Source organism: Castor canadensis, chromosome 16 (genome assembly GCF_047511655.1).
Source record: "Castor canadensis chromosome 16, mCasCan1.hap1v2, whole genome shotgun sequence".
In the NCBI taxonomy this organism is placed as follows: domain Eukaryota; kingdom Metazoa; phylum Chordata; class Mammalia; order Rodentia; family Castoridae; genus Castor; species Castor canadensis.
Genome location: NC_133401.1, coordinates 16,811,802 through 16,839,600, shown reverse-complemented (window position 1 = coordinate 16,839,600; position 27,799 = coordinate 16,811,802). Strand labels below are relative to the sequence as shown.

At 49.7% G+C, this 27,799-nt stretch overlaps 1 protein-coding gene across 1 annotated transcript; it reads left to right on the top strand.

Moving 5' to 3' along the window:
• Nova2 (NOVA alternative splicing regulator 2) lies at window positions 1-26,572 on the top strand. The gene is made up of 4 exons (XM_020169505.2): window positions 1-183; window positions 10,448-10,591; window positions 15,712-15,878; window positions 25,138-26,572. The coding sequence occupies exons 1-4, from the start codon at window positions 99-101 to the stop codon at window positions 26,218-26,220; spliced, it is 1,479 nt and encodes a 492-aa protein (XP_020025094.2). The 5' UTR covers window positions 1-98; the 3' UTR covers window positions 26,221-26,572.
• The last annotated feature ends 1,227 nt before the right edge of the window (window positions 26,573-27,799 follow it).

Genomic DNA, 27,799 nt, shown 5'->3' with positions numbered 1-27,799 from the left:
CCCAGCCTCCCCAGCAGCCATCGCCGCCGCCACAGCAGCCGCCGCCGCCGCCGCCGCAGCCGCCGCAGCAGCAGCAGCCGCCGCCCCAGGCCCCCCCCATGGAGCCCGAGGCCCCGGATTCCCGCAAGAGGCCCCTCGAGACGCCCCCCGAGGTGGTCTGCACCAAGCGCAGCAACACGGGAGGTGAGAAGGGGCCGCGGCCCCGCGAGGGCAGCGGGCGGGGGGGGGCCTCGCTTCTCTCCATCCTTCCCCCCACACTGCCACCCGTGGCAGGTGCAAGGGCCCTGGGGAGGGGAGGGGCGTCCCTCCCCAAAGCGGAGGACAGAGCGGGGAGTTGGGGAGGGGGCCGGACCCCTTCCTCCTCTCGCCGCGGCCCGGGGCTGGGAGCTTTGTCTGCGATCAGAGGGGCTGGGGGGGAGGGGGTGGTAAGTGTCCTTGGTGGGGGGGCTGTGCGCAGGATGGAGGGGCGTGGGTACCTCCGGGCGGGTGTCTGTGTGTCCTTGAGGGGTGTGTGATGTGACCCTTTCGGGGCAGGGGTGTTCCCTGGCTTGCGTGTCCTCGCGGCGGGGGGAGGGGAAGGAGTACAGGCGGCCTGTGGACCTGGAGCTTCCCCACCCTGCCTCCCTGGGGATGTCCTGAGCAAGGGTTATCCCGGAGGGAGGCATGTGTGGACCATGGGCGGGATTGTGCGGGAGGACTGGCTGGGTGGGTGTGTTGGGTGACATGGAGGAAAGGGTGGGTGTGTAAAGCTGTGTGGGAGGGTGGGAGGCTAAGACAGGTGTGTGTGTGTGTGTGTGTGTGTGTGTGTGTGTGTGTCCATGTGGGCCCTGTAAGGCCTGAATATGTGACATTAGGGACTGTGAATATGCCAGGATAGAGTGTATGTGTGTGCGTGTGTGTGTGTGTGTGTGTGTGTGTGTGAAAGGACTTCATGTTGAGACCCTCAAGGGGGGATGTGTGACAAGGAGCAGTGTATTTGTCAAGGGGGCTGTGGCAGTGACAGTGTGACACATGACTGAGAGGGTGTGTGTGACAGGCAAAGGGGTGTGTGGGGGATACCGAATGGGCTGGCTCTGTGGATAGGGGATAAGGGTCCCAAGTGTGTGACACAGGCGTGTGCAGGGCAGGGTGGGACCAGGAGAAGCTGGTGAGGGGATGTGACAAGAAAAGGGTGTGGGTGTGACTCCAGAGAGACTGTGACTGGGTGTGACACATGGAGGTGTGCAACAGTGACATCATAGCAGGGGTGTGTAACAGTCAGGATGTGGGTGTACAAGGGAGAGCCTGGGGCTTGGAGGCAAAAAGCACAAGGGTGTGTAACAAGGGAAGGATGGGTCCTCAAGTGACCGGGGACGTGTGCGTATGACTCCTTGGGGAGGAAGATGTGTGACACCCAAATTGTGAATATGTGTAACAAGGGGAGGTGTGCGTGAAAATGTCTGGGTGTGGGAGACCAACAATTTGAGAATGCATCTGTATGTGCACCACAAGGGAGAGTGTGTGTGTGTGTGTGTGTGGTGGGTGGGTGAGGTGACTGAATGATACCACAGAGGTGTGTGCATGTGTGACTCGAGGAGCTCTCACTGTGTGTGTGTGACCCGGGAAGGTGTGAGTATCAGAGAATCTAAGCCAAGCTGGGACTCTAGGTGTATGCCTCACTGTTAGAGGAAAAGGAAGGGCTCATAAGGGTCCTCAGAAGTCAGCCCTCTCCCTCCTTGGAAAGAGGGAGACCCCAGAACAGACAAGCCACTCCCCACGGTCACCTTGGCACAAATATCTGCTTCCTCTGGCCTTTTCCTCCGGATGGGAGAGGGATGGCCTCTAACAGAATGCACCCTTTCCTCTCTGGCAAGGTAGTGGTTGGGTGGGGGTTTGCCATGCACTCCCAGGGGATGAACACAAGCCCTGTGCCGGGCCCCCTCACCTTCAGCCAGGTGGGACAGGAATCACAGTCCCCCTGGAAGCCTGTGAGAGTGTCCAGCAGAAATGGGAGGAAAGGGGAGTAGAGGGAGGGGTGGGAGGGAGTTTCCTGTCCTTCTTCCTGCTCCCCCACCCCCAGCACACACATGAAATGTCCCCGCCGACTTCCTTCCCTCCTTCCTGTCCCACTGCCATTCCTTGTGCTGGAGAGGACCAGGGATCCAGGAGCCCAGCCTGGCTGTACACCACTCCTCCAGGGGATGTTAGGAGAGTCCTCCCCTTATCTTAAAGGGGCTGAGATGCCCCAAATCTGGTCTGCTCAGCAACACAACATAACAATGAGCTGTTATTGGTGCTAATGACTGTCACCTCCACTTACTTGTCACCTACTAAGCCTCAGGCTCTGAGACACTCAATAGAACTCTCCAGGGAGTTGGTTTGAGCTGCTGCTTTTACAGATGAGCAAAACTGAGGCTCAGTGAAATGAAATCATTTGCCCAAGGTCACATAGGTCCTAAGTGATGGGGTCAGGGTTTACCTGCCCCTGTGCTGCCTGGTTCCACAGCACATGGAGGTCACCACTGTGCTGTCCTGCCTCCCTCCACAGTGGCAAAACTAGGACGAGCCTTTAGGGACCATCTCCGCCAGACTTTGCTCTACCCCCTCTCCAAGGTACCCTTGGGGAAACTGAGGCCAGAAGATGAAAAGGAACAGTCCTCCATTGATAGGCTTTATTCAGAAGCAGGGCAGGGCGAGAGTCCTGGACTTTGATCTCAAAGTTAATGGCATCTTTTCATAATGGATCTTTGTGGTTCTGACTATGGGGTGCTGGGTCGACTTCTTCCCTTTTCTGAACTTCAGTGTCCCCATCTGCAAAATGGGGACATAACAACTGCAATGACAGTGTAATGATAGCAACAGATATCAATGCCTTACATGCAGTTTTATAACAAAAATAAATACAATAATGACTAACATTTATGGTGCCACAATTTGCTAGGGAGTATTATGAAAACTGTTCACCATGGATCATTTAATTCTTATAACAATTCTATTACGTTAGCCATCTTACAAATGAAAAACTGAGGCACAGAGAGGTTAAGTAACTTGCCCAAGTTCAGCCAGCTAAGAGGCATAGCATGGGTCTGCACTATGGTGAACCCTGTGTTCAGGGAAGGAAACTGAGGCTCAAAGGGGTGAGGGGCTCCTCTAGGGTATAACTAGTAGTGGCAGACTGGACAGAGGTGGCTGTCCCTCTTGCTTGCTCCAGGGGACAGATGGGATGAATAGAGGAGGTGGTGGCTGTAGATCCCATTGGGAGGAAGAAGGAACACTTATGACAGAGGACTTGAGTGAAGAGGTTGGCAGGAAACCCCAATCAGAGAATTATCAGAGAAATAAAAGTCCCCTATCTGGTGGGACAGTACTACATAGTGTCCCCTGCAATTCAGATCATACTGTGTTTTTGGGGGGGTTTTGTTTTTTTGTTTTTGTTTTTTTTAATGTTTTAGTTGTCTTTCAAGATAGGGTCTCACGCTTTTTGCCCAGGGCTGACCTCAGACTTCAGTCTTCCCACTTACGCTTCCTGTGTAGCTGGGATTACAGGCATCACCTCAACACCCAGCAAGATCATAACTCCTAAACCACAACTAAAATGGTCCCCATAATCCTAACTATATTCCTACTTCTTTTGTCCACCCCCCCAAATGCAGAAAAAAGTAAAGTTAAAACTCACCCTATATAGACCTACACATATCTCCCACCTCAAGCAGTTTACAGCAGCCAGGTCTTACTCCTAATGTACCTTACTCCTTAACACAAAGACAGTGTCACCAGGGCAAGAGACCTGGAATGAAAACCTTTCCAGGTTCACAACTCATCATGGTCTCAGGCTGTTGGTCTGAGATCCTCAGACAAGTTATTTCACTGCTCTGAGCCTCAGTCTCCCTGTCTGGAAAATGGGACAGTTAAGATTTACTTCTCTGGGTGGTGAATGCATTCATCATTGATGGTAAATGCTCCATAAACAGTAGCTATTGTCATTATTCTTACCTATGACATCCAGTGAAGAATCATCCCAAGAACACTATACCCCCCATCCATGTTCCCCACACTCTCACAGTGACGATACCAGACTCATGTTCCAGCCTCCTCATCCCTCCATGGAACACAATGATTCTGTCACTCCCACCCCCAAGTAAGAACAGGTATGTTGAAGACAACACCCCACCTTTGGTTCCTTCCAGACATACTACCACCAAAAATAACCCTTTGGGATTGGACTTTGATCACATGATAAAGCGAGAGCACACAAGGGAGGGGTGAGGATAGGTAAGACACCTAAAAAACTAGCTAGCATTTGTTGCCCTCAACGCAGAGAAACTAAAGCAGATACCTTAAAAGCAACTGAGGCCAATAGGAGAAGGGGACCAGGAACTAGAGAAAAGGTTAGATCAAAAAGAATTAACCTAGAAGGTAACACCCACGCACAGGAAATTAATGTGAGTCAACTCCCTATATAGCTATCCTTATCTCAACTAGCAAAAACCTGGGTCCTTCCTATTATTGCTTATACTCTCTCTACAACAAAATTAGAGATAAGGGCAAAATAGTTTCTGCCGGATAGCGAGGGGTAAGGGGGGAGAAATGACCCAGGCATTGTATGAATAAATGAAATATGAATTAAAAAAACATTAAAAAAATAATAATAACCCCTTGGGGGTGGGCATGGTGGTTCATATCCTTCTTTACCCTACTCGGAAGAGTAAAGTAGGATAATCACAGTGGGAGGCAAACCAGGGCAAAAGCAAGAGAGTCTATCTGAAAAACAAACTAAAAGTAAAAAGGGCTGGGGGGCGTGGCTTAAGTGGTAGAGCACCTGCTTAGCAAGTCTAAGACCCTGAGTTCAAACCCCAGTACCACCCCCGAAAAAAGGCATTCTATGACTTGCGCTTCTTCAGCTCTACTTTTGTCATTAGTGATCCCCACAGATCCAAGCCACCTTACAGGATCAACACTGATAAAATAAAATTAGCCACTCCTTACTACACCCACAATCTCTTAGCTAACCAAACATTGTTTATGGACAGGGAAGAATACTGGTTGATTTTTTTTTTAAAGCATCCTGAGGGAGGTGGGTGGAGGCCGGGGACTCAGTGACTTCCCAAAGTGGAAATGTTTGAAGTTGCATCCCTGAAGAGACAGGTTCATTTCACCTTCCATTTGTCAGTCACTGTCATTGGGTGGCAAGAGCTGCCCAGACCCCTTGGAAAAAGCTGGGAGTGGGTGGTGTGAGCTCTGGCATCTAGATCCAGCCTTGGTAGAAAAAACTTTCTACTGGATGAAAAAGTTCAAAGTTGGTTGTTCAAGCCCTGTGAGAGCAGGTCATGCCTTGGGGTTCTGAGTTCAGCTGAGGTCAAGTCTCTGCCCTTGGAGGAAGGCTAAGAAATAGAGCCCTGGCTTCTCTCTGGGGGAGGTGGGAAACGCCTCAAACAGGAAGGATGTGAGGAAGATTCTGGAAAGGACCAGAAGCAGTCCACAATGGACACTCCACTGATGTCCACACATGGAGATTCCTGGGACCTAATAGTTCTGAGTTTCTTTTTTAATCTTTCTTCTGTTTTTTTTTTTAATTTATTTTTATTTATTTTTGGCAGTACTGGGGTTTGAACTCAGGACCTCACACTTGCTAGCAGGCATTCTACCACTTGAGCCACACTCCCAGCCCTTTTTGCTTTAGTTATTTTCAGATAGGATGTCAAGTGTTTGTTGGATTTGTACCTCAGTTCTCCTACTATACCTCTTTTGTAGCTGGGTTGACAGGTGACCACCAACAACAAAGAATAAGGTGCCTGCCTTGTTCTTTGAGATGGGGGTCTTGCTAACTTTTTGCCTGACTGGTCTCAAATTGTGACCCTCCTGGTCTCTGCCTCCCAAGTAGCTGGAATTAACAGTTGCAAGCCACTGAGCTGTCCTAAGAGTTCTGGGTTTCTACAGGCAGAAGGTCTCAGCCTATCACTCTCCACAGTAGCCTCCGGTGAGGAGGAAACTCCAAAAGACATACTGCCACTAGTCAGGTGTGTTGAGGTAGTCCATGAACAAAACATTTATTTCTTCTTGGCCATTGTAAGTTTATGTTCATGTATTTTAGGGAGAGAAAACATAACCAGCATTTCAAACTCCAGTTATTAGCAATGTTTTTTAAAACTTCCTTTCTAAATAGATAAATTTAGAGCTGGCAGAGTGGCTTAAGTGGTCAAGCACCTGCCTGGAAAGCGTGAGGTCCTGAGTTCAAATCCCAGTACTGCCTAAAAATAAATAGATGTATTTATAGCTTAAAAGGAATTGAAAGGAAGGACTGGCAGGAGGACTCACAGTGAGGAAAGGAAGAGGGAGAGGAGAAAGAAAGAGGACAGAAGAGCAAAGTCCAAGAAGGCAGCAGGGGAAAGAAGGATGATAAAGAGATACCTGGGCAGGAGACAGGATTTCCCCTGTATCAGTGAGAGGACGTTCCTCCTTCAAGTAGCAAGGAACAGCTTGGGACAACACCTTAGGGGGTGAGTGGTGATGAAGTGGTGTCTCCCTCTTTTTCTCCTACCTCTCAACAAAAGCCCCAAGCCCACCAGGTATGGTGGTACAGTCCTGTAATGCCAGCACTTGGAGGCTGAGGCAGGAGGATCTCAAGTTCAAGACCAGCCTGGGGTACATAGTGAGACCCTGTCTCAAAATTGTAATAATGTAATTAATGATGATGATGATGATAGCTGCCGTTTTTCAAGTATTCTGTGTGCCCTGGAGCATCCTACATTTCATAACAACGCTAAAAGGTTTGTGTTACTGTGTCTCCCATTTTACTGAGGCCCAAAGAGGTGAGACCACTTTCCCCATGCCATATAACCCATTGGTAACAAAATTCACACTTCATCAGGGTTGGTTGGGGCATTCCTAGAGAAACTTTCAGCTAAAGCTTGAGGGAATACAGGAGAGGAGGCAGAGGATGGGGCAAGGGTGTCCCCAGTTTTCAGAGAAGATAAATATCTTCTCCCCTCAATAGGAAAGCTGGGGCCAGTTGAGGTACCTCACATCTATAATCCCAGCTACTCAGGAGACAGAGATCAGGATCATTTTGGCCTACCTGGGCAAAATTATCAAGACACTATCTGAAAACAAAAGAGCTGGCAGAGTGGCTCAAGTGGCAGAAGCACCTGCCTCGCAAGCGCAAGGTGCTGAGTGCAATACTGCCAAAAAATAGAAAATGAAAAAAAAGAGGGGAAGCTGGAGAGTGAAGTTGAAGGAGAATGAGGTAGAGTCTTAAGGATTAGTGAGAATTCCCTCCCCACCTTTCTGAGCCTTCCAGAGAAAAGGAGCTCATCTCTCGAACAAGTTTAGGGGTGAAGGCAAAAGGGACCCCCCCTCTGTGAGCCCAGCAAAGAAAGTGAATGCAGGGGTTTGGGATGACGGATGACAGATGATGGATGGGAAGGTAACCTGGGGGTTAATTACCTAATAGGCTTAATGATCTGATTAGGCGTTGTTAAGAGGATTGCTTTAGGCTCAGGGAAACCCCTTTATTCTAGACCCCTCCCCATTCCTGCAAGGCCACACCAGCCTGTTCCCAAACTCCCAACCTAAACATAATCAAGGAACCTAAAACCTTCAATCTTTTTTTGAGGGGGGATATTGGGGATGAAACCCAGGACCTTGCGTTATGCTAGGCAAGTGCTCCACCTTTGAACCACATCTGCGGTCTTTTTCTAATTTTCATTTTGAGACAGCATCTCACTATGTAGCCCAGGCTGACCTTGAACTTGCAGTCTCATCCTTGTGTGCTGGGATTATAGGTGTGCACCACCACACCTGGGTGAACTTCATTCTGAAGAACCATGGTTTGAGGTGGGCAGGACTCCCAGTGCCCACCCCACCCTGGAGTGATTCTGCTTTTTGCAGTGCTGGGGGTAAAACCTAGGGTCTGGAGCATGCTAGCAAGTGCTGTGCCACTTAACCATGCCCAGTCCCTAAAGGACTCTTATTTACTCTGGATGTGGGGTTTCATATGAGACAGGGAAAATGGATTTCCTTTGCTTAAAAAGTTGAAAAACCATTGAGAGGTTTAAAACCTGCAGTACTAAAAGCAGAATGCCCAGTGTTTACGGCAGAATTACTCTGAGCTTATATGCTTCCTAAGCCCCTGTGATGTAAGGGTGAGTTCTGTTGACTTGGCCCACAGAGAACCTCTGTGACAGTTTACTGTGAAGACGTGAAACGAGGGGTGGGGTCTGTCCCATCCTCAGGGTTTCAGGTCAGCCTCCAAAAAGAAGAAACATTTGAGTAGGATCCTAAATGACAAGGGGTGACAGGCAGAGAGAATGTGCAAAGGTCCTGAGGTGACAGGGAAAGAGGAACAAAATAAATAGTGAGTCTAGTGCCCACAGAGGAAGACAACGTGCTGACTGACATTGAAAAATTAAACAAGGCCAAGTCACAGAGAGTCTTCTACTGAGAAGGATCCGGAATTTCACCCTGGGAGCACTCAGGGGTCACAGTTTGGTGAGAGGGTAGGAGAGGTTAGGAACTTGCCTTAAGGCTACGTCAAAAAGTGCTTGGCACATGACTGAGAACATTGGTCTATAAGAAAGGATTGCCAAAGTGGACATAGTGGTGCATGTCTGTAATCCCAGCTACTTGGGAGTTGAAGCCAAGAGGACTGAGTTTAAGACCAGCCCAGGAAAAAAGCTAGTGAGACCCTATCTCAAAAATAAAATCAAGCCAAAAAGGGCTGGTAGCATAGCTCAAGTGGTAGAGTACTTGCAAGCATGAGGCCCTGGGTTCAGTCCCCAGACGGAGGGAAGGAGGAAAGGAAGGAAAAGAATTACCAAGAACCTACAAACCACCATTGGCACCATATCTAGATCTTTGAGGCTGACCTTGAACTGTTGGTCCTCAGCTACTGGCAGAAGGTGTTACAAAAGGGCGAGCCAACCCAGAATCGAATTGAATTTGAATCTCAGCCCAACACCGATCATGATGCCCTCATTCTCCAGGCTCCTCTGTGCCTCAGTTTCCTCTTGTATAAAAATGGAGTTCATTTAGCACTGCTCGTCATTTGGCTTATGGCATCAGACCAGTATCAGTTGCGTCCTGCCTGGACCATGGCAGTTACCTCTGTCTCGGGACACACAGCTCTTTCACCCTTGCTTCTCACAGCCTGCACCCCTCACAGGCATGATGTGAATACTCTTTTGGGCAGTACTGGGATTCAAACTCAGGGCTTTGTACTTGCTAGTCATGAACCCTCTCACTTGAGCCACACCTCCAGCCCTTTTTACCCTGATTATTTTTGCTTTCTGCTGTCACTGGAATGAGAGGCTTGTTCCACCCCACCCAGCTTTTTTTTCCCTTTGAGATGAGGTCTTGCAAACTTTTTTTGCCCAGGCTGGCCTGGAACCGTTATCCTTCTGATCTTCGGCCTCCTGCATAACTTGGGATGACAGGTGCACCGTACCATGCACAGCTGTTGGTTGAGATGGGTTTCCTGAACTTTTTGCCCAGGCTGGCCTGGAACCTTGATCCTCCCAAGTAGCTAGGATTACAGATGTGAGCCAATGGTGCCTGGTTTACAGGAATATTCTTAAGTTAGAGCCTATCTCACTTGGAATAAGAGCCAAAGGTGGTCCCCCACAAGCCTCCGCACACACATACACACACACCAGACCCTCTGCTCTCTCTCTCCTCCCACTAAGCCATCCCTCAATCAGTCTCAGACACGCTGGCCTCCTTGCTCTACCTTGAGCAACCCCTACCTCGAGCAACCCCTACCTCAGGGCCTTTGCACTAGTTCTATCCCTCCTCTATACTGTGGTTATATGGTTCAGAACATGAACTCTGGAGCCAGGGATTTCTTCACCTTTTTTACCTCCTCTGTAGAGTGTGTTTTTAAATAGTATCTCACTCAAAGGACCAGTGTGAAAATAAAAAGGACTGATGTTTGTGAAGTACTTGGAACAGAGATGAACGCATATTAGATGCTGTAGACAAATGATGAATAACGATGTGTGCTTTGATGGTTATGAATTAAGGTTGTCACATTGTTTAGAAAGGTTTTCCTGGCTTCTGGGTCTGACATAGCAGCCCTCTGCACAGACCTGTCCTCTTTTCCTGCCTCTTGTTGTTCTGTTAGTATGTACTCCCATCTGACAAGAAATATACCCTGTCTCCCCCCCTCTAGAAGAATGTGGCTGTACAGGCTGAATCACCAGAATTCTTCCAGTCTTATTTATCTCACTTGCCCACAAGATCCGGGGGGGTTTTATTGTTTTGACGGGTGCCAAGAGCATAGCAGGTGTTCAGTTGCTGTTTGTTGAGTGAATGAATGAGTGAATTTGTATTTTCTTTGTACTGTCTTGCTCACTGCTATTTTTGTGGTCATTGCTCTGGCGGGTCATTATGTTTTTCTCTGCCCGCACCATGCTGGAGCCTCCCTGGAGGTCCTCCCCCTTCACTGACATCCCTTCGTCCTGTGTGCCTGCAGAGGAAGGCGAATACTTTCTGAAGGTGCTCATACCCAGCTACGCGGCGGGCTCCATCATCGGAAAAGGTGGCCAGACCATAGTGCAACTGCAGAAAGAGACGGGAGCCACGATCAAGCTGTCCAAGTCCAAAGACTTCTACCCTGGTGAGCTTCCCTCCTCCTTCCCTCCTTCCTTTCCTTGCATCCGGGTCTCGGATGAGGAGGAAGGGGCTGCCCTTAGAGGCACTGAGAGTAGTGGGGGGCCTCCCCTCCCCCTAAGGAGACAGAGTTGCCCCAGCCCAAGGGGCCTGGCCTGAGCAGATGGGGGTGGGGGCAGGGCCAGACAATGGGCCTGCTGCATATTCATGGATCATTTGCATGGTGCTGGCAGATGTGTCCCTTCCCACACACCTGCCCTCTCTGGTCAGTTGGAGAAGCCACAGTGGGGAGGCAGGTGTCAGGGTGTCCCTCGGGGCTTGGGAGCCAGCCAGCCATGTTACACATATCCCCCCCAACTCTTTCCATTTGGATTCTGTCACCTCATCTTGCCCTGTCTCATGATGGTTTGCTCTGTCTCTGGGTCATTCTTTTTTGTTGGTTTTTTGGGTTTTTGCAGTACTGGGGATGGAATCCAGAGCCTCTTGTTTAACTGCTGTGCCACTTGAGCCACTTCCCCAGCCCTTTTGTTTGTGTTTCGTTTTGAGATAGGGTCTCACTAACCTTGCCTGGACTGACCTCAAACTCTAGATACTCTTACCTCTGCCTCCTGAGTAGCTGGGATTACAGGGATGTACCAGCATGCCTGGCTTTTGGGTCATTCTTAATGTATCTCTTCCCCCTTCTGTTTCTGTAGTCTCTATTCCCCTCCACTTCTCTCTGCTTCTTCCTGCCCTCTTTCTGCTGCTACCTCTCAGGTTCTGCCTGGATATCCTCATCCTGTCTGTGCTTCTGTGTGCCCTCCCTTCCTCTGTCCCTCCTTTCCCTATTCTCCTATCGCCTGCTCTTTTCATTTTTTCCCACCCGTCAGAATCTCACCTTTTTCTTTCTCTCCCTCTATAAACTCTGTTCAGTCATCCACTCAGACTGAGCAGCAGCTCTCAGTGTGGTCATGTTCTGCCAGCCTTGCCCCTCATTTGCATGAAGGCCCTCCCTTCATGCTCCTCTCTTTCTCCTAAGTCTCCACTCTATCCTGGCCTTTTTTTTTTTTTTAACACCCTCCAAACCCAGCCCCTTCTCTGCTTCTCCCCAGGCTCCTTCTCTCCCCCCAACCATTCATTTTTAAAGCTCCTCTACTCTCTCTAAGCCCCCTGGATCTCTCTCACCCCTCCATAACTCCTTCCCAAGACCAATGGCTGAGGCTCAACATCTAGGAATCCAGGGATGACCCTGTGATAGTGTCTTTAGTCCCAAGCTGCTTCTGGTTCATTCTTAATCCTCTTGAAATTTTTTAGGTCAAACACCACAGATAGAGTGCAGGGGCAGTACTCTCTCTCTCTCTCTCTCCCCCTCCCTCTCTCTCTCTCTTTTTCTCTCTCTCCCTCTCTCTCTCTCCCCTGCCCTCCCTCCTTCCTTTCTTCCCTCCCTCTCTCTTTCCCTCCCTCCCGCCTTCCCTCCTTCCATCCCTCCTTCTCCCCCTCCCTCTCTCCCTCATTCCCTTCTCTCCCCACCTCCCATCTCACTAAGCAGCTTTGGCAAAGAGTTTAGAGAAAAATCCAGTGACCCACGCACACCGCCTCCTTTTCTCTCCCGCCCTGGCCCTGTTTTCCCTGCACCCCTCCAGCCCAGAAAATGTGGATGAGACCTCTGCTTGGGACATTCATCTGAGGACACTTGGTTTCTTGCCTCTGGATCACATTCTGTGCCATGAGATATGTCATCCCTCTCAGCCCAATGACACACCCCACAGGCCAGGCTGTTTGCAAATCCAGAAGATAGGACAGTTTTGGGTTCTCCTAGACCAGACAGTGTTCAGACAGGCACGTGAGCCAGTGTCTCTTCCCAGCCCCAGTTCCTGAATGGAACTTCCAGATCATACAGCAGGTGTCGACTCCTGGCTCAAAGACACAGATCACAGCTCCTTACTTCCTGCAGGTTTGTGGGACTCACGGGAACCCTGGACACAGGTGCCCATGCATGAGACAAGAGCATGTTCCTCCTACTTTCATTCATTCAATCAATACTCTCTGAATGCCTCCTCTGTGCCAGCCCTGGGCTGGACAGAGATGAGGACACAGCAGTAACTAGAGTGTCTCAGGCTTGTTTTCTTGAATCTCACAGCCTGGTCAGGGAGATAGAACCCACATCAATGGCCAGGGCTGGATCAGGGAAGTCAAAGGATGGTGGGAACCCAGACAGGACATGTGGTCCCAGCCCAGGGTGGTCAGGAATGGCTGCCTCCAGAAACCTGACCTATAAGTGAGAAGAGTCTAGGAAAGGGGCAAGGGAGTGCTCTCCAGAAAGAAGCAGTTTGTTAGTCAGTGTGACTGAGGCATAAAAAAACAGTGAGTAGCCAGGCATGGTGGTGCTTGCCTGTAATCCCAGCTAATTGGGAGGCGGAGGAAGGATGATCTGAGGTCCAGACAAAAGTTTAAGACCTGTCTGAAAAGCAAACTATGGGCTGGAGGTGTGGCTCGCGTGGTAGAGCACCTGCTTTGCAAGCACAAGGCCGAGTTCAAACCCCAGTACTGAAAAAGACAGTAAAAACAAACTAAAAGGGAAGGACTGGGGTCTTGGCTCAAGTGGTAGAGCACCTGCCTAGCTAGCTTGAAGCCCTGAGTTCAGATCCTCCAGCACAAAATAACCCCTGTAGTCGTATATGCCCCCCAACACACACATAGAGATAATCACTCCATGGACCCCAAATTTAGCCCAGAGCAGTATAAGAACTAAAAGCACAGACTCTTCTAGCTAGGTGTAGTGGCTCAGGCCTGTAATCTTAGCTACCCAGGAAGCAGGGAAATCAGGAGGATCAAGGTCCAAGAACTGCTCCCACAAAAAGTTATCAAGACCCTGAGGTCTGAGACCAACCTGAAGTAGAAGCAAAACTCTACCCAGAAAATGAACGAAAGCAAAAAAGGGTTGGGGGCCTGCCTTGCACGTGCAAGGCCCTGAGTTCAAACCCTAGTACTGCAAAAAAAAAAAAAAAGTGTACAGACTAAAATCAGAGAACTGGGCTCAAAACCCTGATTATCCTCTACTGACTGAGTGAACTAGAACAAAGCCAGAACCTTCTGTGCCTCTGTGAGCAGAAAATCAGCGAGACCAAGAGTACCCGCCTCACATGTTAAGTGAACAGATACTTACCAAGGGCTCAGAATGGTGCATGGTGCTGAGTCTTACATAATCACCAGCTGTTATTATGGGATACTTTTCAGGGTTTAACTGGGTCCCCTTGCAGAGCTCCTGTGAGCCCCAGGTTAGGAACTACAAGGAGGTGAACAATCAAAGATTTCCTGGGTCCCTGCAGAGATGGGGAACCCAGTCACTTCAGCCAGGCTCTCCCTGGGGCTTCCCCCTCCCCCCAAACTCCTCCCCGACCCACACCCTTTCCTATTTACACCCAGACAGAGGCAGCCTGCGCAGCTGACTCACCCTTGGCTCAGACCAAGCCATTGTTCAGAGGTGGGGGGGTGGTAAAAGTGAGGATAGTGCCCCAAAGGGGGTGGGGGCTGTCAGCTACTCAAGTGAGCCACAGACAGTGACACCCAGACAAATGAAGGCTGACATGAGAGAGGGGTCAGCATGGTAGCACCAGCACAGTGCCCTTAAATGCTTGCAGGACAATGACACTTACCACCAAGTGACCCAGACACACAGGCATGGAGCCTGGCACACATTCAAGTCCTTTTGCAGATTCAGGTAGCTGACTGGGTCCTGCAGACAAAGTCCCTTCCAAGGAGAGAGACACACGTCCCACACTGAACACACTCAAGTCATTCACAGTAGAGTTGTCTTTGTCTCAAAGTCACACATGCACCTCCATCCAAACATTCTTGCACACTGACCCCTGAGTCTGTCTCTTTCCTGTGTCACACACGCCAATTGTGTCTGTCTCCTATACATACATACTTCATACCATTCACCCAAATGGCCTGTGACTACTCAGAGATGTGTGACATCTCTTTCATTTGCTTACACATACACAGACACACACCACTAGTGAATAGTACAGAGTCATCCTTCAGCCTCTTTGCTGCTTCGTGAGACTCTTTTGTTTCTTTCAAACTCACACACACTCAGCTCAGGCTGACAAATAGCCTTCATAAGCCCAATCATCACAGTGACACTAGCATCTTCCCCACACACAGGGTGCCCCAAAATCTCATTACCGGAAACCACTGTGTCACTTAGATGTTTCTTTTGCAATCTATCCTGCTCTTTTATACACAAACACAGATTAAAGTAATCTAGCCAGTCCTGGCCAAGTACACACACACATACCAGGCAGCCTCACAAGCACACACGTGGGTTACAGTGTCACACAGGGCTTCTGTCCCACACACATATATCCCAACCCCACTGGGCTTCATTCTCCCCTGTGCCCCAATTCCAAGGCACACATGCAGAAGTGAGGAGGATGCTCCCAGCCTCCAAGAGTTGCCTTTGACCCTTCCTGATCTCCCCTGTCCACACCCTGCCCTCCCCCACCTCTCAGCCCTCCATCTGGTGGGTCCAGGCAGGCACTTGGACTCCCTTCTGCCTTCCCCATCCCCCAACCCTTCCCCATCCTCTCCAAAAGCCCAGAGGCCAGCGCTGCAGGCTTTCAGGGGTTGCCATGGTAACCAAGCCTCGTCCCTCATCCCCCTGGGGGTGGGCTAAGGACCAGGCCAGCCAGACCGATAAGGGGACTCCAGTTACTGTGGCAACCATTTCAGGCCTGAGCAGCTCAGCCTCTAGAAGAAGGAGGGTGGTGAGTGAATGGTTGCCAAGACAACCGGGGGGGAACCCATAAGAACTGAGAAGAGGCAGCTGAGCCCTGTCTCCCTTACCCAGGGCTGCTGTGGGCATCGCAGAACACTTAAGCATCATTCTTCTGTTCCCGGGTTGTTTTAGGGGAGGGAGATTAGTGCAGATTATAAAACAGAGATTCCATTCATTCATTCCCCCAGTTACCCATCATGGCCTGGGAACCCATAGCAATTTACCTAGACTCGCTGTGTGGCCAAGAATCAGCCAGGTCCCCTCCCTGGACCTCAGTTGTCCCCTTCCATTAAATGGGGCCTATCTCTCAGGACTGCCCCCATTCCTGTCTGATGAGTGTGCCCTCTCTCTCCCTTGCTCAACAGGAACCACAGAGCGGGTATGCCTAGTACAGGGCACAGCAGAGGCCTTGAATGCTGTGCACAGCTTTATTGCCGAGAAGGTCCGAGAAATCCCTCAAGCGATGACCAAGCCTGAGGTGGTCAACATCCTTCAACCCCAAACCACGATGAACCCCGACAGAGCCAAGCAGGTCAGCTGGGCCAGAGAGTGTGTTGCTGTTGGTGAGGTCTCCCAGATGCCTGCATGGGGATTCAAGGAGGCAAAAAGTTCATCTAATACCTGCTGGTGGTTAATTTTATTATTAGGAAGTCAGCCCTAATAGTCTAGAAAGGACTCCAGAACCCCTGGAGTGGGCTTGAATCAGAGGGACTGTCTGGGCCCAGACTCTCCCACTCATCCACCCTTCCTGAGATTCTCCATATCCTCCTCTCCCTTCCACCTCATCCCATTGTCTTTCTGAACAACTTGCCTCCCACTTCCTGTCCTCACCGGAAGTGACCTCAAAATGTTTCGAAGTGCTCTCTTGTCCTCCTTCCCCCTAATTACCGTTATGGGGGTAGAGATGACGTTTCATCAGTGAGAGAGGGGGCAGGTCCCAATCCTACTCAACCCTCTCTAGGAAGGGATGGAAGAGGGAAGGTAGCGCCTCTCGGTTGCCTTAGTTACCCGGAAGCGGTGGAGTAGGGGCGTGGCGGGGGAGGACCAATCGTTTCCCCAGGCCTCTCCGATTGCCATGACGACGGCGCGCGGGACAGGTGGGCTCTAGGCAACATCCCTGGTTTCGCGGTCCTGACTGTAGGAGTGAGGGGGAAAGGGAGCGCGGAAACGACGGCGCTCGAACCCCGTCTTCTCGGAACTCCGCACTCCGGGGTATGTGCGCCTCGGATGCCAAGGTGGACAGAAGCCCGGCGCTGGCAAGGGAGGTCGCTGGGTGCGGGTTCGTGAATGTCTACCTGGAAGCAAGTGCAGAGAGAGGGCCTCGGTACAAAGAATCTGAGATTCTTAGGTGCTGGCGTTGCCTTGAGGTGGGGCAGACCTTGAACTTGAGTTCCTCCAAGCCTGTGGGAACAAGGTGCGCGGAGAGCCGGGTGGATCTCCCTCCCCAAAAAAGGCTGCGGGCTCTAGGCGAGGAGTGAGGCCGCTGTCCTTGGTGCTGAAGCGGCTCGGCTCCCTCAGCCCGCCAAGGCCCCTCCTGAATCCCGGCTCAGGAGCAGGGCACAGTTTACTAACTAGGTCATTGCCTCCGCCTTGGTTGTGGCCACAAGGGATTCAGGGTTCATCCAGAGTTTGTGGATGTTGCAGGGAAAGTGGAGTCAGAACCATCTGTGCCTGAGCCTTCCACCTGCCTTCCCCTAATCCACTGGAACTGTGCCACAGCGGAGTCGAAAGGTTACAGAACCAGGATTGATCCTCTGCCTTATTATTTGAGGGCTTCAAAGAATGGTGGAGGTCACTGCTAAAGGCTCAGGCTCTGGACACAGGTGTTGAATTGAATCCTACTCTATTCTCACTTCCCACCCATGTCTTTGAAGAAGAGACTTGATCTATGGTGCCTACTTAAGGACAGTATTTGACGTTCATTGATGTTTGAAAAATATTTATCATAACCAGGCGCAGTGGTGAATGCCTGTAATCCCAGCCACTCAGGAGGCAGAGATTCGAGGCCAGCTCTGACAAAAAGTTAATGAGACTCCATCTCAACACATAATCCAGGAGTGGTGGTGTATGCCTGCCATTCCAGCTACAGAGGAGGTGAAAAATAGGAAGATTGAGGTCTGAGGCTGGAGTGTTAGCTGTTGTTATTATGGGATTTGTAAATCAGGAAACAGGGCTATTCCTTTTCTGACTTGCACTTGCTGTGGTATGCAGGGTCCCCTTCCTTTCTCAGGCTTCAGTTTCTTTTTCCTTACAGTGTAGCAGCAGGGTCAAAACAGGGATTATAAATTGGAATGCTCCCCAAGCTTCAGAAAGGGGACATAGTTAGCCTGTGGCCCTCTGAAGTGGGCCGCAACAACTCAGACCCACCCACTTCTTACCCTTTGGGAACATGGCAAACTGTTTCCATATCTTCCAGGCTTTTCCAAAGAAATCAGAAATCTTTTTATAAATCAACTGATTTAAAAGACTGGTTTGAGCTGGGTGCCAGTGGCTCACACCTGTAATCCTAACCACTCAGGAGGCAGAGATCAGGAGGATCACGGTTTGAAGCCAGCTTAGGCAAATAGTTCAAGAGACCCTATCTCGAAAACCTCACCACAAAAAAGGGCTGGTGGAGTTGTTCAAGTGTAGAGTGCCTGTGTGGCAAGTGTGAGGACCTGAGCTCAAATCCCAGTGTCACCAAAAGAACCACTATGAAAATTAAAGAAAAGATGGCTGTAGGCTGGCTATGGCCTGAGGGCCATCAATTTACTACCTCTGGGCTGAACCAGTAGTTCTCAGCTCTGGCTGGAATCTGAGTCACCTGGGTACCTTAACATTCATATTCCTGGGCCCCAGCCCAGAGCAACTAAATCAGAATTTCTAGGGATAAGGCTTGGGCATCTGAGCATAGAGTCTGGCCTGGAATCAATCCTGACTCTTCTTTCCGTTGCCTGTATCACTTTGCACAATTACTTCACCTCTCTGTGTCTCCATTTCCCAGTTTAGAAAATGTGGTGAGAATAATAGTGCCTAGCTTAGAGGTTTGTTGTGATGACTAAGTGAATCACCATAATAAACTTTTTGGAAAAGTTCCTGGCAAGCAATAAGCCCTGTTAGCTGCTGATGCTGGAGTAGTTGTGATGTTGCAAGTCACTGGGCAGGTAGTCTGTGAGTTCCTCCTGCCTCTTTGTTGTCGTTGTTTTGTTTTGTTTGGTAGTACTGGGGTTTGAACTGAGGGCTTAGGCAGGTACCCAACCACTTGAGCCACAAGTGGTTTTCGCTTTAATTATTTTTCAGATAAGGTACTTTTCTGCCTCCTATGTAGCTGGGATGACAAGTGTGTGCCACCATACTCAGCTTTTTTGTTGAGGTGGAGTCTCAACGACTTTTTGCCCAAGCTACTCTCAAACCATGATCTTCCTGATCTCTGCTTCCCAAGTAGCTAGAATTACAAGCGTGAATACCACACCCAGCTAAAATGCCTATAACTCTGTGGCCCTGTAGTTCCAAGATTCCAAGAATATTGTCATTGTTATTCTGAGATTTTTATTGTTCTTAAAATTCTGGGATTCCAGGATTCTGTGAGTCTGCACCTGCAGGTCTAAGATGCTATGGTGCTACAATTCAGGGTCTATCGTGAAGACACCTGTCATTTTCTTAGGGCTTCCCTTGTGCCAGCCACTAGGCAGTCACTTCATAGCCACTGAAATCTTCCAAATAATTACAAAGGCAAGGCTGAGGGTGTGGCTCAAGCAGTAAAGCACCTGCTTAGTAAACATGAGGCCCTGAGTTCAAATCCCAGTACTGGCCCCAAAAAAGAAATTTATACAGGGCAAGTGTGGTTGGTTGTGTTATTAATGGACATGAGGAAATTGAGGCACATAGTTGGAAGCATTTGTCAAATAAATAGCAAAGTAGGATTTGGAGCTTGCTCTGCTGAGACAGCAGGAGCCCTGCTGCCACAGTGAACTGAGTGGCTGCCTTGTAGCAGGACGCCCGGGTCTCACTGAAAGCTTGCAAAACAGAATGGATCATAAATGATATGCCCATTTTACAGGTGTGGAAAAAGTATCTCTGAAAAGTAAAGGGACTTCCTAAGCCATACACATAAAACAGGTCTAAACTCACAAGATTTTTTTTTAAATTAAATTGACTTTTAACTTGTCTTAAAAACAAAAATTGTGTCAGATGCTGGTGACTCACACTTGTAATCGTAGCTATGCAGGAGTCAGAGATCAGGAGAATCAAGGTTCAAAGCCAGCCTGGGCAAATAGTTCGAGAGACCCTATCTTGAAAATACCCATCAGGAAAAAAGGGCTGGTGGAGTGTCTGAAAGTGTAGGCCCTGAGTTCAAACCCCAGTACTGAAAAAAAATTGTGCCTGTCATTGGGGTGCCATGTCATGTCTTGTATATGACATATGTAACTGTGTTGTATTTGAATCGGGTGAAAAATGTTCAAAACATTCAAAGTCCTTTCTTCTAGCTTTTTGAAATATACAGAACAGAATGGTTACACACCCGTAAAATATTTTCAGTTTCATTGAGGTATCAATTCATCAATTTAAAATGTACAGCTCAGTGGCTTTTGTTATAGTTGCAGAATTGCTCAGTCATTACCACAGTTAATTTTAGGACATTTCCATCACTTCCAAAAGATGTTTTTTGAGCCAGGATCTCAGTATGTAGCCTCAGTCCCCCTGCCTCAGTCCCCCTGCCTCAGTCCCCCTGCCTCAGTCCCCCTGCCTCAGCCTCCCAAGTGCTGGGACCATGCCTGGCTTCCAAAAGAAGTTGTTTTGTTTTGTGTTTGTGTTTGTGTTTGGTTTTGGTACCTACGGATTAAACTCAGGGCCTTTCACTCTACAGCTTGAGCCATACTCCCAGTCCTTTTGCTTTTAATTTATTTCTCAGGGATGGTCTGGAATTAGCTTTGCCCAGGCTGGGCCCAAACTGTGATCCTCCTACCTCCACCTCCTTAGTAGCTGGAATTATAGGAGAGCACTACCATGGCTGACCTCCAAAAGAAATCTTGATCCTCTTAACTCCCACCCCTCAAAACCTCTCCCCTGCCCCAGCTAACTCCCTCTTCATCACTAAGTCACCACTAATCACTTTCTGTGTCTATAGATTTGCCTATTCTGGACATTCATATTAATGGAATCACAATAGATATGGTCAACCATCACCACCATCTAATTCCAGAACATTCCCCAAAAGTAACCCCATTCCAGTTGGCAGTCACCCCCAAACCCTTTCTCTCCTCCCCTGGCAACCATTAATCTATGGTTTTTCTCTGTGGATTTGCATACTGTAGATATTCATGTAAAGGGAATCATACGTGGTTTCCTTCACTTAGCATGATGTTTCCTAGGTTCATCCATGTTGTAGCATGTTGTAGCATGAGCTGCATCACTACTTTGTTTATTTAAACTTAACCTCAACTAATACTTCATTGAATGGATACACTGCACATTTGATTTATCCCATGAGACTTTTTTAGGTTTTGTTTGTTTTGTTTTAATTTTGTTTTTGGCGGTAGTGGGGATTAAACCCAGAACTTCAACACTTGCTGGGTAGGCGCTCTACCACTTGAGTCACTCCACCAACCCTTTTTGCTTTTGTTTTTATTTTTTGTTTTTGTTTTTGTTTTTTGAGATAGTGTCTCACTGCCTGCCTGGCCTGGATCTTGATACTCCTATTTGTGCTGCCTTACTAGCTAGGATGACAGGTGGGTGCCACCACTCCCAACCATTGGTTCAGATGGGGTCTCTCAAACTTTTTGTCTTGGGCTGACAGAGTAGCTCAAGTGGTAGGAGTGCCTTCCTAGCAAGCGTAAGGCTCTGAATTCAAACCCTAGTGCCACAAAAAAAAAAATTTGCCTGAGCTGGCCTCAAACCACATTGCCTTGGGAGGGATTTTTGCCTCCATAAAATGTTTAAAAATGCAGGAGAAATAAAATGATTAGTTACAAAATAAGATTAATTTTAATATGTAAATACTCAGCTGGGACCACAGTAGAAGAACTAATGAAATAAGTCAGGCATGGTGAAGCACAACTGTAATCCCAGCAACATGGGAGATGGAGATGGGAGGATCTCACTCTGAGACTGGCCCCAGGCAAAAGCCCAAAACCCTATCTGAAAAATAAACTAAAAAACAAACAAACAAAAAAAAAAAAACAGGGGTTGGGGGGAAGGCTGAGAGTGTGACTCAAGTAGTAGAATACTCACCTGGCAAGCAGGAGGCCCTGAGTTCAACTCCCCCCTCAAAAAAGAATAACAACATAGTCATTGGTCCCACCTAAACACAGCTGAGTGACACAGCTGCAAATGCCAAGCAAGCCGAATGTGGTATTGGAGATCTGAATGATACAAGTGGCATTCCTGTTTGTGTCAAGGTTTTTTTGTTTAGTTTGCAATGCTGGGGTTTGAACTCAGAGCCTACACCTTGAGTCACTTCACCAGCCCTTTTTTTAGTGATGTGTTTTTCCGAGATAAGGTCTCATGAACTGTTTGCCCAGGTTGACTTCAAACCACGATCCTCCTGATCTCTGCCTCCTGAGTCACTCCACCTCCTGAGTGGCACTGACCCACCACTGCCCGGCTCGTGTCAAGGTTTTTAAAATGATGAGCCACTGCTGGCAAAGTTCAGAACAAAACAAAGTTCAGTCTTCCCATGTGCCAGACATCAGCAGTCACTTTATAGTCACTGCAATCTTCCCAATAATTTTACAGGCCAAGTGTGACTTTGCTAATGATGGACCAGAGGAAACTGAGGCACAGAAAGGTGAAAGCATTTTCTTAAGGTCACACAGGTACTGAATAGTCTGGGGTGTGGCTCAAGTGGTCAAGCACCTGCCTAGCAAGTGCAAGGCCCTCAGTTCAAAACCCTAGTACCACCCCCAAAAAAATAGCAAACTAGGATTTGGACATTTTCTGGAAGGTAGTTGAATTCCTGGAAATTCTGTAACTCTTTAAATAGTGAGAAAAAAAAAAACTTGAGCCAGGCATGGTGGCCCACACCTGTAATCCCAGCACTCAGAGGCTGGTACAGGAGGACCATGAGTTCAAGCCAGCCTGGGCAAAAAAGTTTGTGAGACCCCATCTCAACAACAACAAGAAAGTTGGATGTGGTAGCACATGTCTGCCATCACAGCTAACAGTGGGAAACATAAATAGGAGGATTGCTGTCCAGGCAGAGCTGGACAAAAAGCAAGACCCTATCTCTAAAATAACCAGAGCAAAAAGGGCTGGTGGAGTGGCTCGAGTGGTATAGCACCGCCTTAGCAAGTGCACGGTCCTGAGTTCAAACCCCAATTCTGTCAAAGAAAAAAGCAGTCATACATACTGAGCATGGCTGTGCTACTCAGGAGGCTGAGGCAGGAGGATCTTAAGTTCAAGGCCAGCCTGGGCCACATAGCAAGACGTAGTCTCAAAAAAAAAAAGTAGTGATACAAAACCTGGGATAGTTCCTCCTTGTGAGGAAATGACTTTCCATTGTGGGGCAAAGACACCATAGGCTTTCCTACTGAATGTCTGCATCTGCCCTCTCCCCCACCCCAGTCCCCCTACAAACTCACAAATCCCTGCCACCCTCTGGCTTATAAGTGGAGAATCCACAGGTCTAAGAAGATGTAGGAAGGATTTTTAGAAGGTGGAATTTATATGTATATATTTATATGTATACAGTTATACGTGTTGGAGAGAGCTGGGGATGTAGCTCAGTGGTAGAGCACTTGGCTAGCATATGTGAGGCCCAAGAAATGCCCTTGGAGATGTGAAAAGGGATTTTGGTCTTAAAATAGTCCCCCAAAATTAAGATCCCCCAGATATGCAGCTGTTTGGACAGACAGTTGGCTGAAGGATGGGCTGCTCTTCAGCTGAAAAGGGAACAACTATCTTTTGTTTGTTCTTGTGGTCAAGCTTTGCACTTGCAAAGCAGGCACTCTACACTTGAGCCATACCTCCAGTCCATTTTCCTCTGCTTATTTTGGAGATGGGTCTTGTGAACTATTTCCCCAAGCTGGCCCCTCTAGGCGCCAGACTAGGAAACCACTATCTTTAAATGAGAGGTTTTCCTCTTCTAACTCATGGCCTTTTTATTGGGGGCAGGGGAAAGGAGCAATACTAGAGTTTGAATTCAGGGCTTTGAGCTTGCTAAGCAAGCACCTCAGCTGGGTGCTGGTGGCTCACACCTATAATCCTAGCTACTCACGAAGGAGAGGTCTCAGTTCTAAGCCAGCCTAGGAAAATAGTTCATGAGTCCCTATCTCAATAACACTCAGTACCAACAAAGGTCTGGTAGAGTGATTCTTAAGTGGTAAGGTGCCTAGCAAGTATGAGGCTCTGAGTTCAAACCCCAGGGCTGCCAAAAAAAAAAAAGTAAGAAATCAGATAAGACAACTGAGTAGTGTTCTAGTTAGTACCACAGCCTGGATGGTTTAAATAACAAAAATTTACTTTCTTGCCAAGGTCATGGTGTGAACAGGGTTGGCTTCTTGAGGCTTCTCTGGTGTGTGGATGCTCTTCTTTTCCCCTGTGTCTTCACACAGTCTCTCCTCTGTGTGTATATGTGCTAGTCTTCTTAGGACACCGATCACAGTGGATAAGGGTCCACCCTTACAGTCTCATTTTTAACTTAATCACCTCTTTAAAAACTCTGTTTCCAAACACAGTCATATTCTGAGGTACCAGGGGCAAGAATTTTGACATAAGAATTTGAGGGGGAGCTGTTCAGGAGGCTGAGACAGAAAGATCAGGAGTTGGAGGCCAGGCTGAGGTACATACATGGTAAGACCCTATCAAAAAAAAAAAAGAGAGAGAAGAAGGAGGAGGAGGAAGAGCAGGAGAGCTAGGCATGATGGTTCCCAGCTGTAATCCCAGCTACTCAAGAGACAGGGATAGTGGGATCTTGGTCCAACGCCAGCCTGGGCAAAAGAGAGAGATCCAGTTGGGCTCTGGGGCTCATGCGTGTAATTCTAGCCACTCAGGAGGCAGAGATCAGGAGGATCAAGGTTCCAAGCCAGCCCAGGCAAGTAGTTTGAGAGCCCCTATCTTGGAAATACCCAACACAAAAGCAGAGCTGATGAAGTAGGACAAATGGTAGAGCACCTGCCTAGAGAGTGTGAGGCCCTGAGTTCAATCCCCCGTATTGCCAAGAGATAGACAAGGAGGCATGGCTTATTTGGGAGGCCCTGAGTTCAAACACCAGTACTGCCAAAAAAGAGAGAGAAAGGGAGAAAGAAAAGAAAGAAGGGGATACAATTCAACCCATGAGAACAACAGTGATATTGATCTTAGAGACCGTGTCATACAATGGAGAGCACAGTGAATCCAGGAGCCAAGAGGCTGGACATCAGCTCCTTCACTATCTGGGTGACCTTGGGACAAGTCCCTTCACCTCTTAGGCCTCAAGTGGTTCCTCTGCTAAGTGACACTTGAAGCCTTGGGGACTGGGGGTAGAAAGAGTACTTAACAGCAGAAGTATCAGCTAGGAGCAGGAGCTGTGCAAACCCCCACTGAGCCAACCCTTGAGCCAACCCTTAAACCTTTTAAGTGCCAGGTACAGAGGAGGTATTGGGGTCCCAGAGATGTAGAACAGGGTGGCTGAGGGACTGCCCAGGGAGCCTGAAGACCAACTCACCAACCATTGTGGAAATATTAGCAACCAGTGAGAGCACCCTGGTGCATATCAAGAGGACCTGCTGGGCCTAACCTTGACCGTTGGTGGGGGAGGGTGGTTGGAAAGAACCGGGAATGGCTTGAGACATGCAAACCCTGCCTCTCTCTCTGTCTCTCTCCTTGCCATGCAGGCCAAGTTGATCGTCCCCAACAGCACGGCAGGCCTGATCATCGGCAAGGGTGGCGCGACGGTGAAAGCCGTGATGGAGCAATCGGGCGCGTGGGTGCAGCTGTCGCAGAAGCCGGAGGGCATCAACCTGCAGGAGCGCGTGGTGACGGTCAGCGGCGAGCCCGAGCAGGTGCACAAGGCCGTGAGTGCCATCGTGCAGAAGGTACAGGAAGACCCCCAGAGCAGCAGCTGTCTCAACATCAGCTACGCCAACGTGGCTGGTCCCGTGGCCAACTCCAACCCCACCGGCTCGCCGTATGCCAGCCCAGCTGACGTGCTGCCCGCCGCCGCCGCCGCCTCGGCAGCCGCCGCCTCGGGCCTGCTGGGCCCCGCCGGGCTGGCGGGCGTGGGCGCCTTTCCCGCAGCCCTGCCTGCCTTCTCGGGCACCGATCTGCTGGCCATCAGCACGGCGCTCAACACGCTGGCCAGTTACGGCTACAACACCAACTCCCTGGGCCTGGGCCTCAACTCGGCCGCAGCCTCTGGCGTCCTGGCCGCGGTGGCCGCAGGTGCCAACCCCGCCGCCGCCGCCGCCGCCAACCTCCTGGCATCCTACGCGGGCGAGGCAGGGGCCGGGCCAGCCGGAGGGGCCGCCCCGCCGCCCCCGCCGCCCCCTGGAGCCCTGGGGTCCTTTGCATTGGCCGCCGCCGCCAATGGCTACCTCGGGGCCGGGGCAGGTGGCGGGGCCGGGGGAGGGGGCGGCCCGCTGGTGGCTGCTGCTGCAGCAGCCGGGGCGGCCGGGGGCTTCCTGACGGCGGAGAAGCTGGCGGCCGAGAGTGCCAAGGAGCTGGTGGAGATTGCGGTGCCTGAGAACCTGGTGGGAGCCATCCTGGGCAAAGGGGGCAAGACGTTGGTGGAGTACCAGGAGCTGACAGGCGCCCGCATCCAAATCTCCAAGAAGGGCGAGTTCCTGCCAGGCACGCGGAACCGGCGGGTCACCATCACGGGCAGCCCCGCGGCCACGCAAGCCGCTCAATACCTCATCAGCCAGCGGGTCACCTACGAGCAGGGGGTGAGGGCCTCGAATCCCCAGAAAGTGGGATGAGGCCTGCGTGTGTGTTCCCCACCCCTCTCCCTTCTCCCTCCCCTCCTCCTCCTCCTCCCCTCTCCCTCTGGCCTCCCCCAGCTCCTGACCTCAGCTTGGTGAAATCCTGCTCTAATCAGGATCGCGCTGGGGTAGGCCTGACTGCACCTTCCCCTAGTAGTCGTAGGCAGGATTGAGCGATGGTTGGGGAAGGGGCTCAGAAGCCCCCTCCCCCGCCCTGAACTGACCCCCTCTTCCCTCCCTGTGCTTGACTGGGCCTGACCCTCCTCTACCAGGGCCCAGGTCTGTGTGATATCTGTATATATTGCATTTTGTTGATTTTAATAGAAAACAAAGCGTTATTTTCTCTTTCTTTCCCTCCTTTTTTTTTAATTTTTTTTCTCTTTTTTTGTTTTCCCTCCCGGGTAAGGATTTTTCTCCCTTTATAAGTTTTTGTTCTCACATGGGAGGAGGGGAGGGAGCCTCTGGGTTACCTGGAATGAGGGGCCACCCCTAAACACAAAGCCCTGCCTCTCTGCTTTGACATCCCAGGGAAAGTGATGGGAGCAGAGCTAGCCCAGGAGTCTGAGCCCACATGGGGCGTTTGGAACAGGGACCCAGAATTCCTCAGCTCTTCTACCCCAACTGAGAGGCCCCTCCTGAGTGGAATTTTCACTCTTTTGTTGTCAGGTCAAATGAGGAAAGAGAGTCCTGCTGGGAATGAGGCCAGCTCTGGGATTGGGATGGTTCTGTGAACAGGACTCTTGAGAGAGGCTGGAGCACTCTGTGGCACCTCTGTGGCTTTTCCTAGAATAGTGGGAATGAGGGTCTCTGTTGTGATACATTACTGAATCAAGTACTTTCTAGGGTGCTTCTGGGCATTCCTTATGCGATCACAGGAAGCACTTCCCCAGAGGTCACTTCCTGTAATAATGAGAGACAAGCACTTCCTATGAATGCTTCCTTGAAGATCACTTAGTGAGATCAGGGGGGCATGTACTTCCTGTGGAGTCTGAGGTCACTTCCTGTGATGTTATTGGGATGAAGCATGCACTTCCTGTATTGGACAGTGGCCAGTCTGGACCCTCCTTCTCTACCCACATTCCTCTTTAGGGGTGTTGGCCTGGGGTTTTCCTAGGAAAAGAATAAGGGGTGGAACTTGGATCCAATTTGAAGGATTCTAAGGAAAACTTCCCAAGACTGTGAAGGTCATCTCCATTCAAACACACCAATTATGTGAACTCACTCTAGCAGGCAGGGGTGGGAGATGGAGCTGGTGAAAACCATTGTTAAAAAACCCCATTCCCACCCCCGCCTTTTGTGTGCATGCCTGTGTCTACGTGGCTTTGTTTCGTTGGTTTTGACGAGCCTAATGTTGGTTGGCTCTGTCAGGCCAGGGTGACCTGGTATAGAGTTCCGTGTGCCACAGTTGGATCTCTTGGGCTGGAATGCTTCTGTGATCCCATGGATTAGATTGACTTGGTGGCTTCCGGCAAGCTGGCATACTTTGGTGGTTTCTGATAGATCAGAATGTTGTAATGTGCTCACCTTGGACTCTGAAAATCTATTCTTATGGAGTCTGACAAGCCAGGCAGCCTTG

Coding starts and splice junctions, on each gene's coding strand:
- Nova2 (XM_020169505.2), top strand. CDS start 99: ATGGAGCCCGAGGCCCCGGATTCCCGCAAGAGGCCCCTCGAGACGCCC. Junction 184..10,447: donor CAAGCGCAGCAACACGGGAG/GTGAGAAGGGGC, acceptor GTGTGCCTGCAG/AGGAAGGCGAATACTTTCTG. Junction 10,592..15,711: donor GTCCAAAGACTTCTACCCTG/GTGAGCTTCCCT, acceptor CTTGCTCAACAG/GAACCACAGAGCGGGTATGC.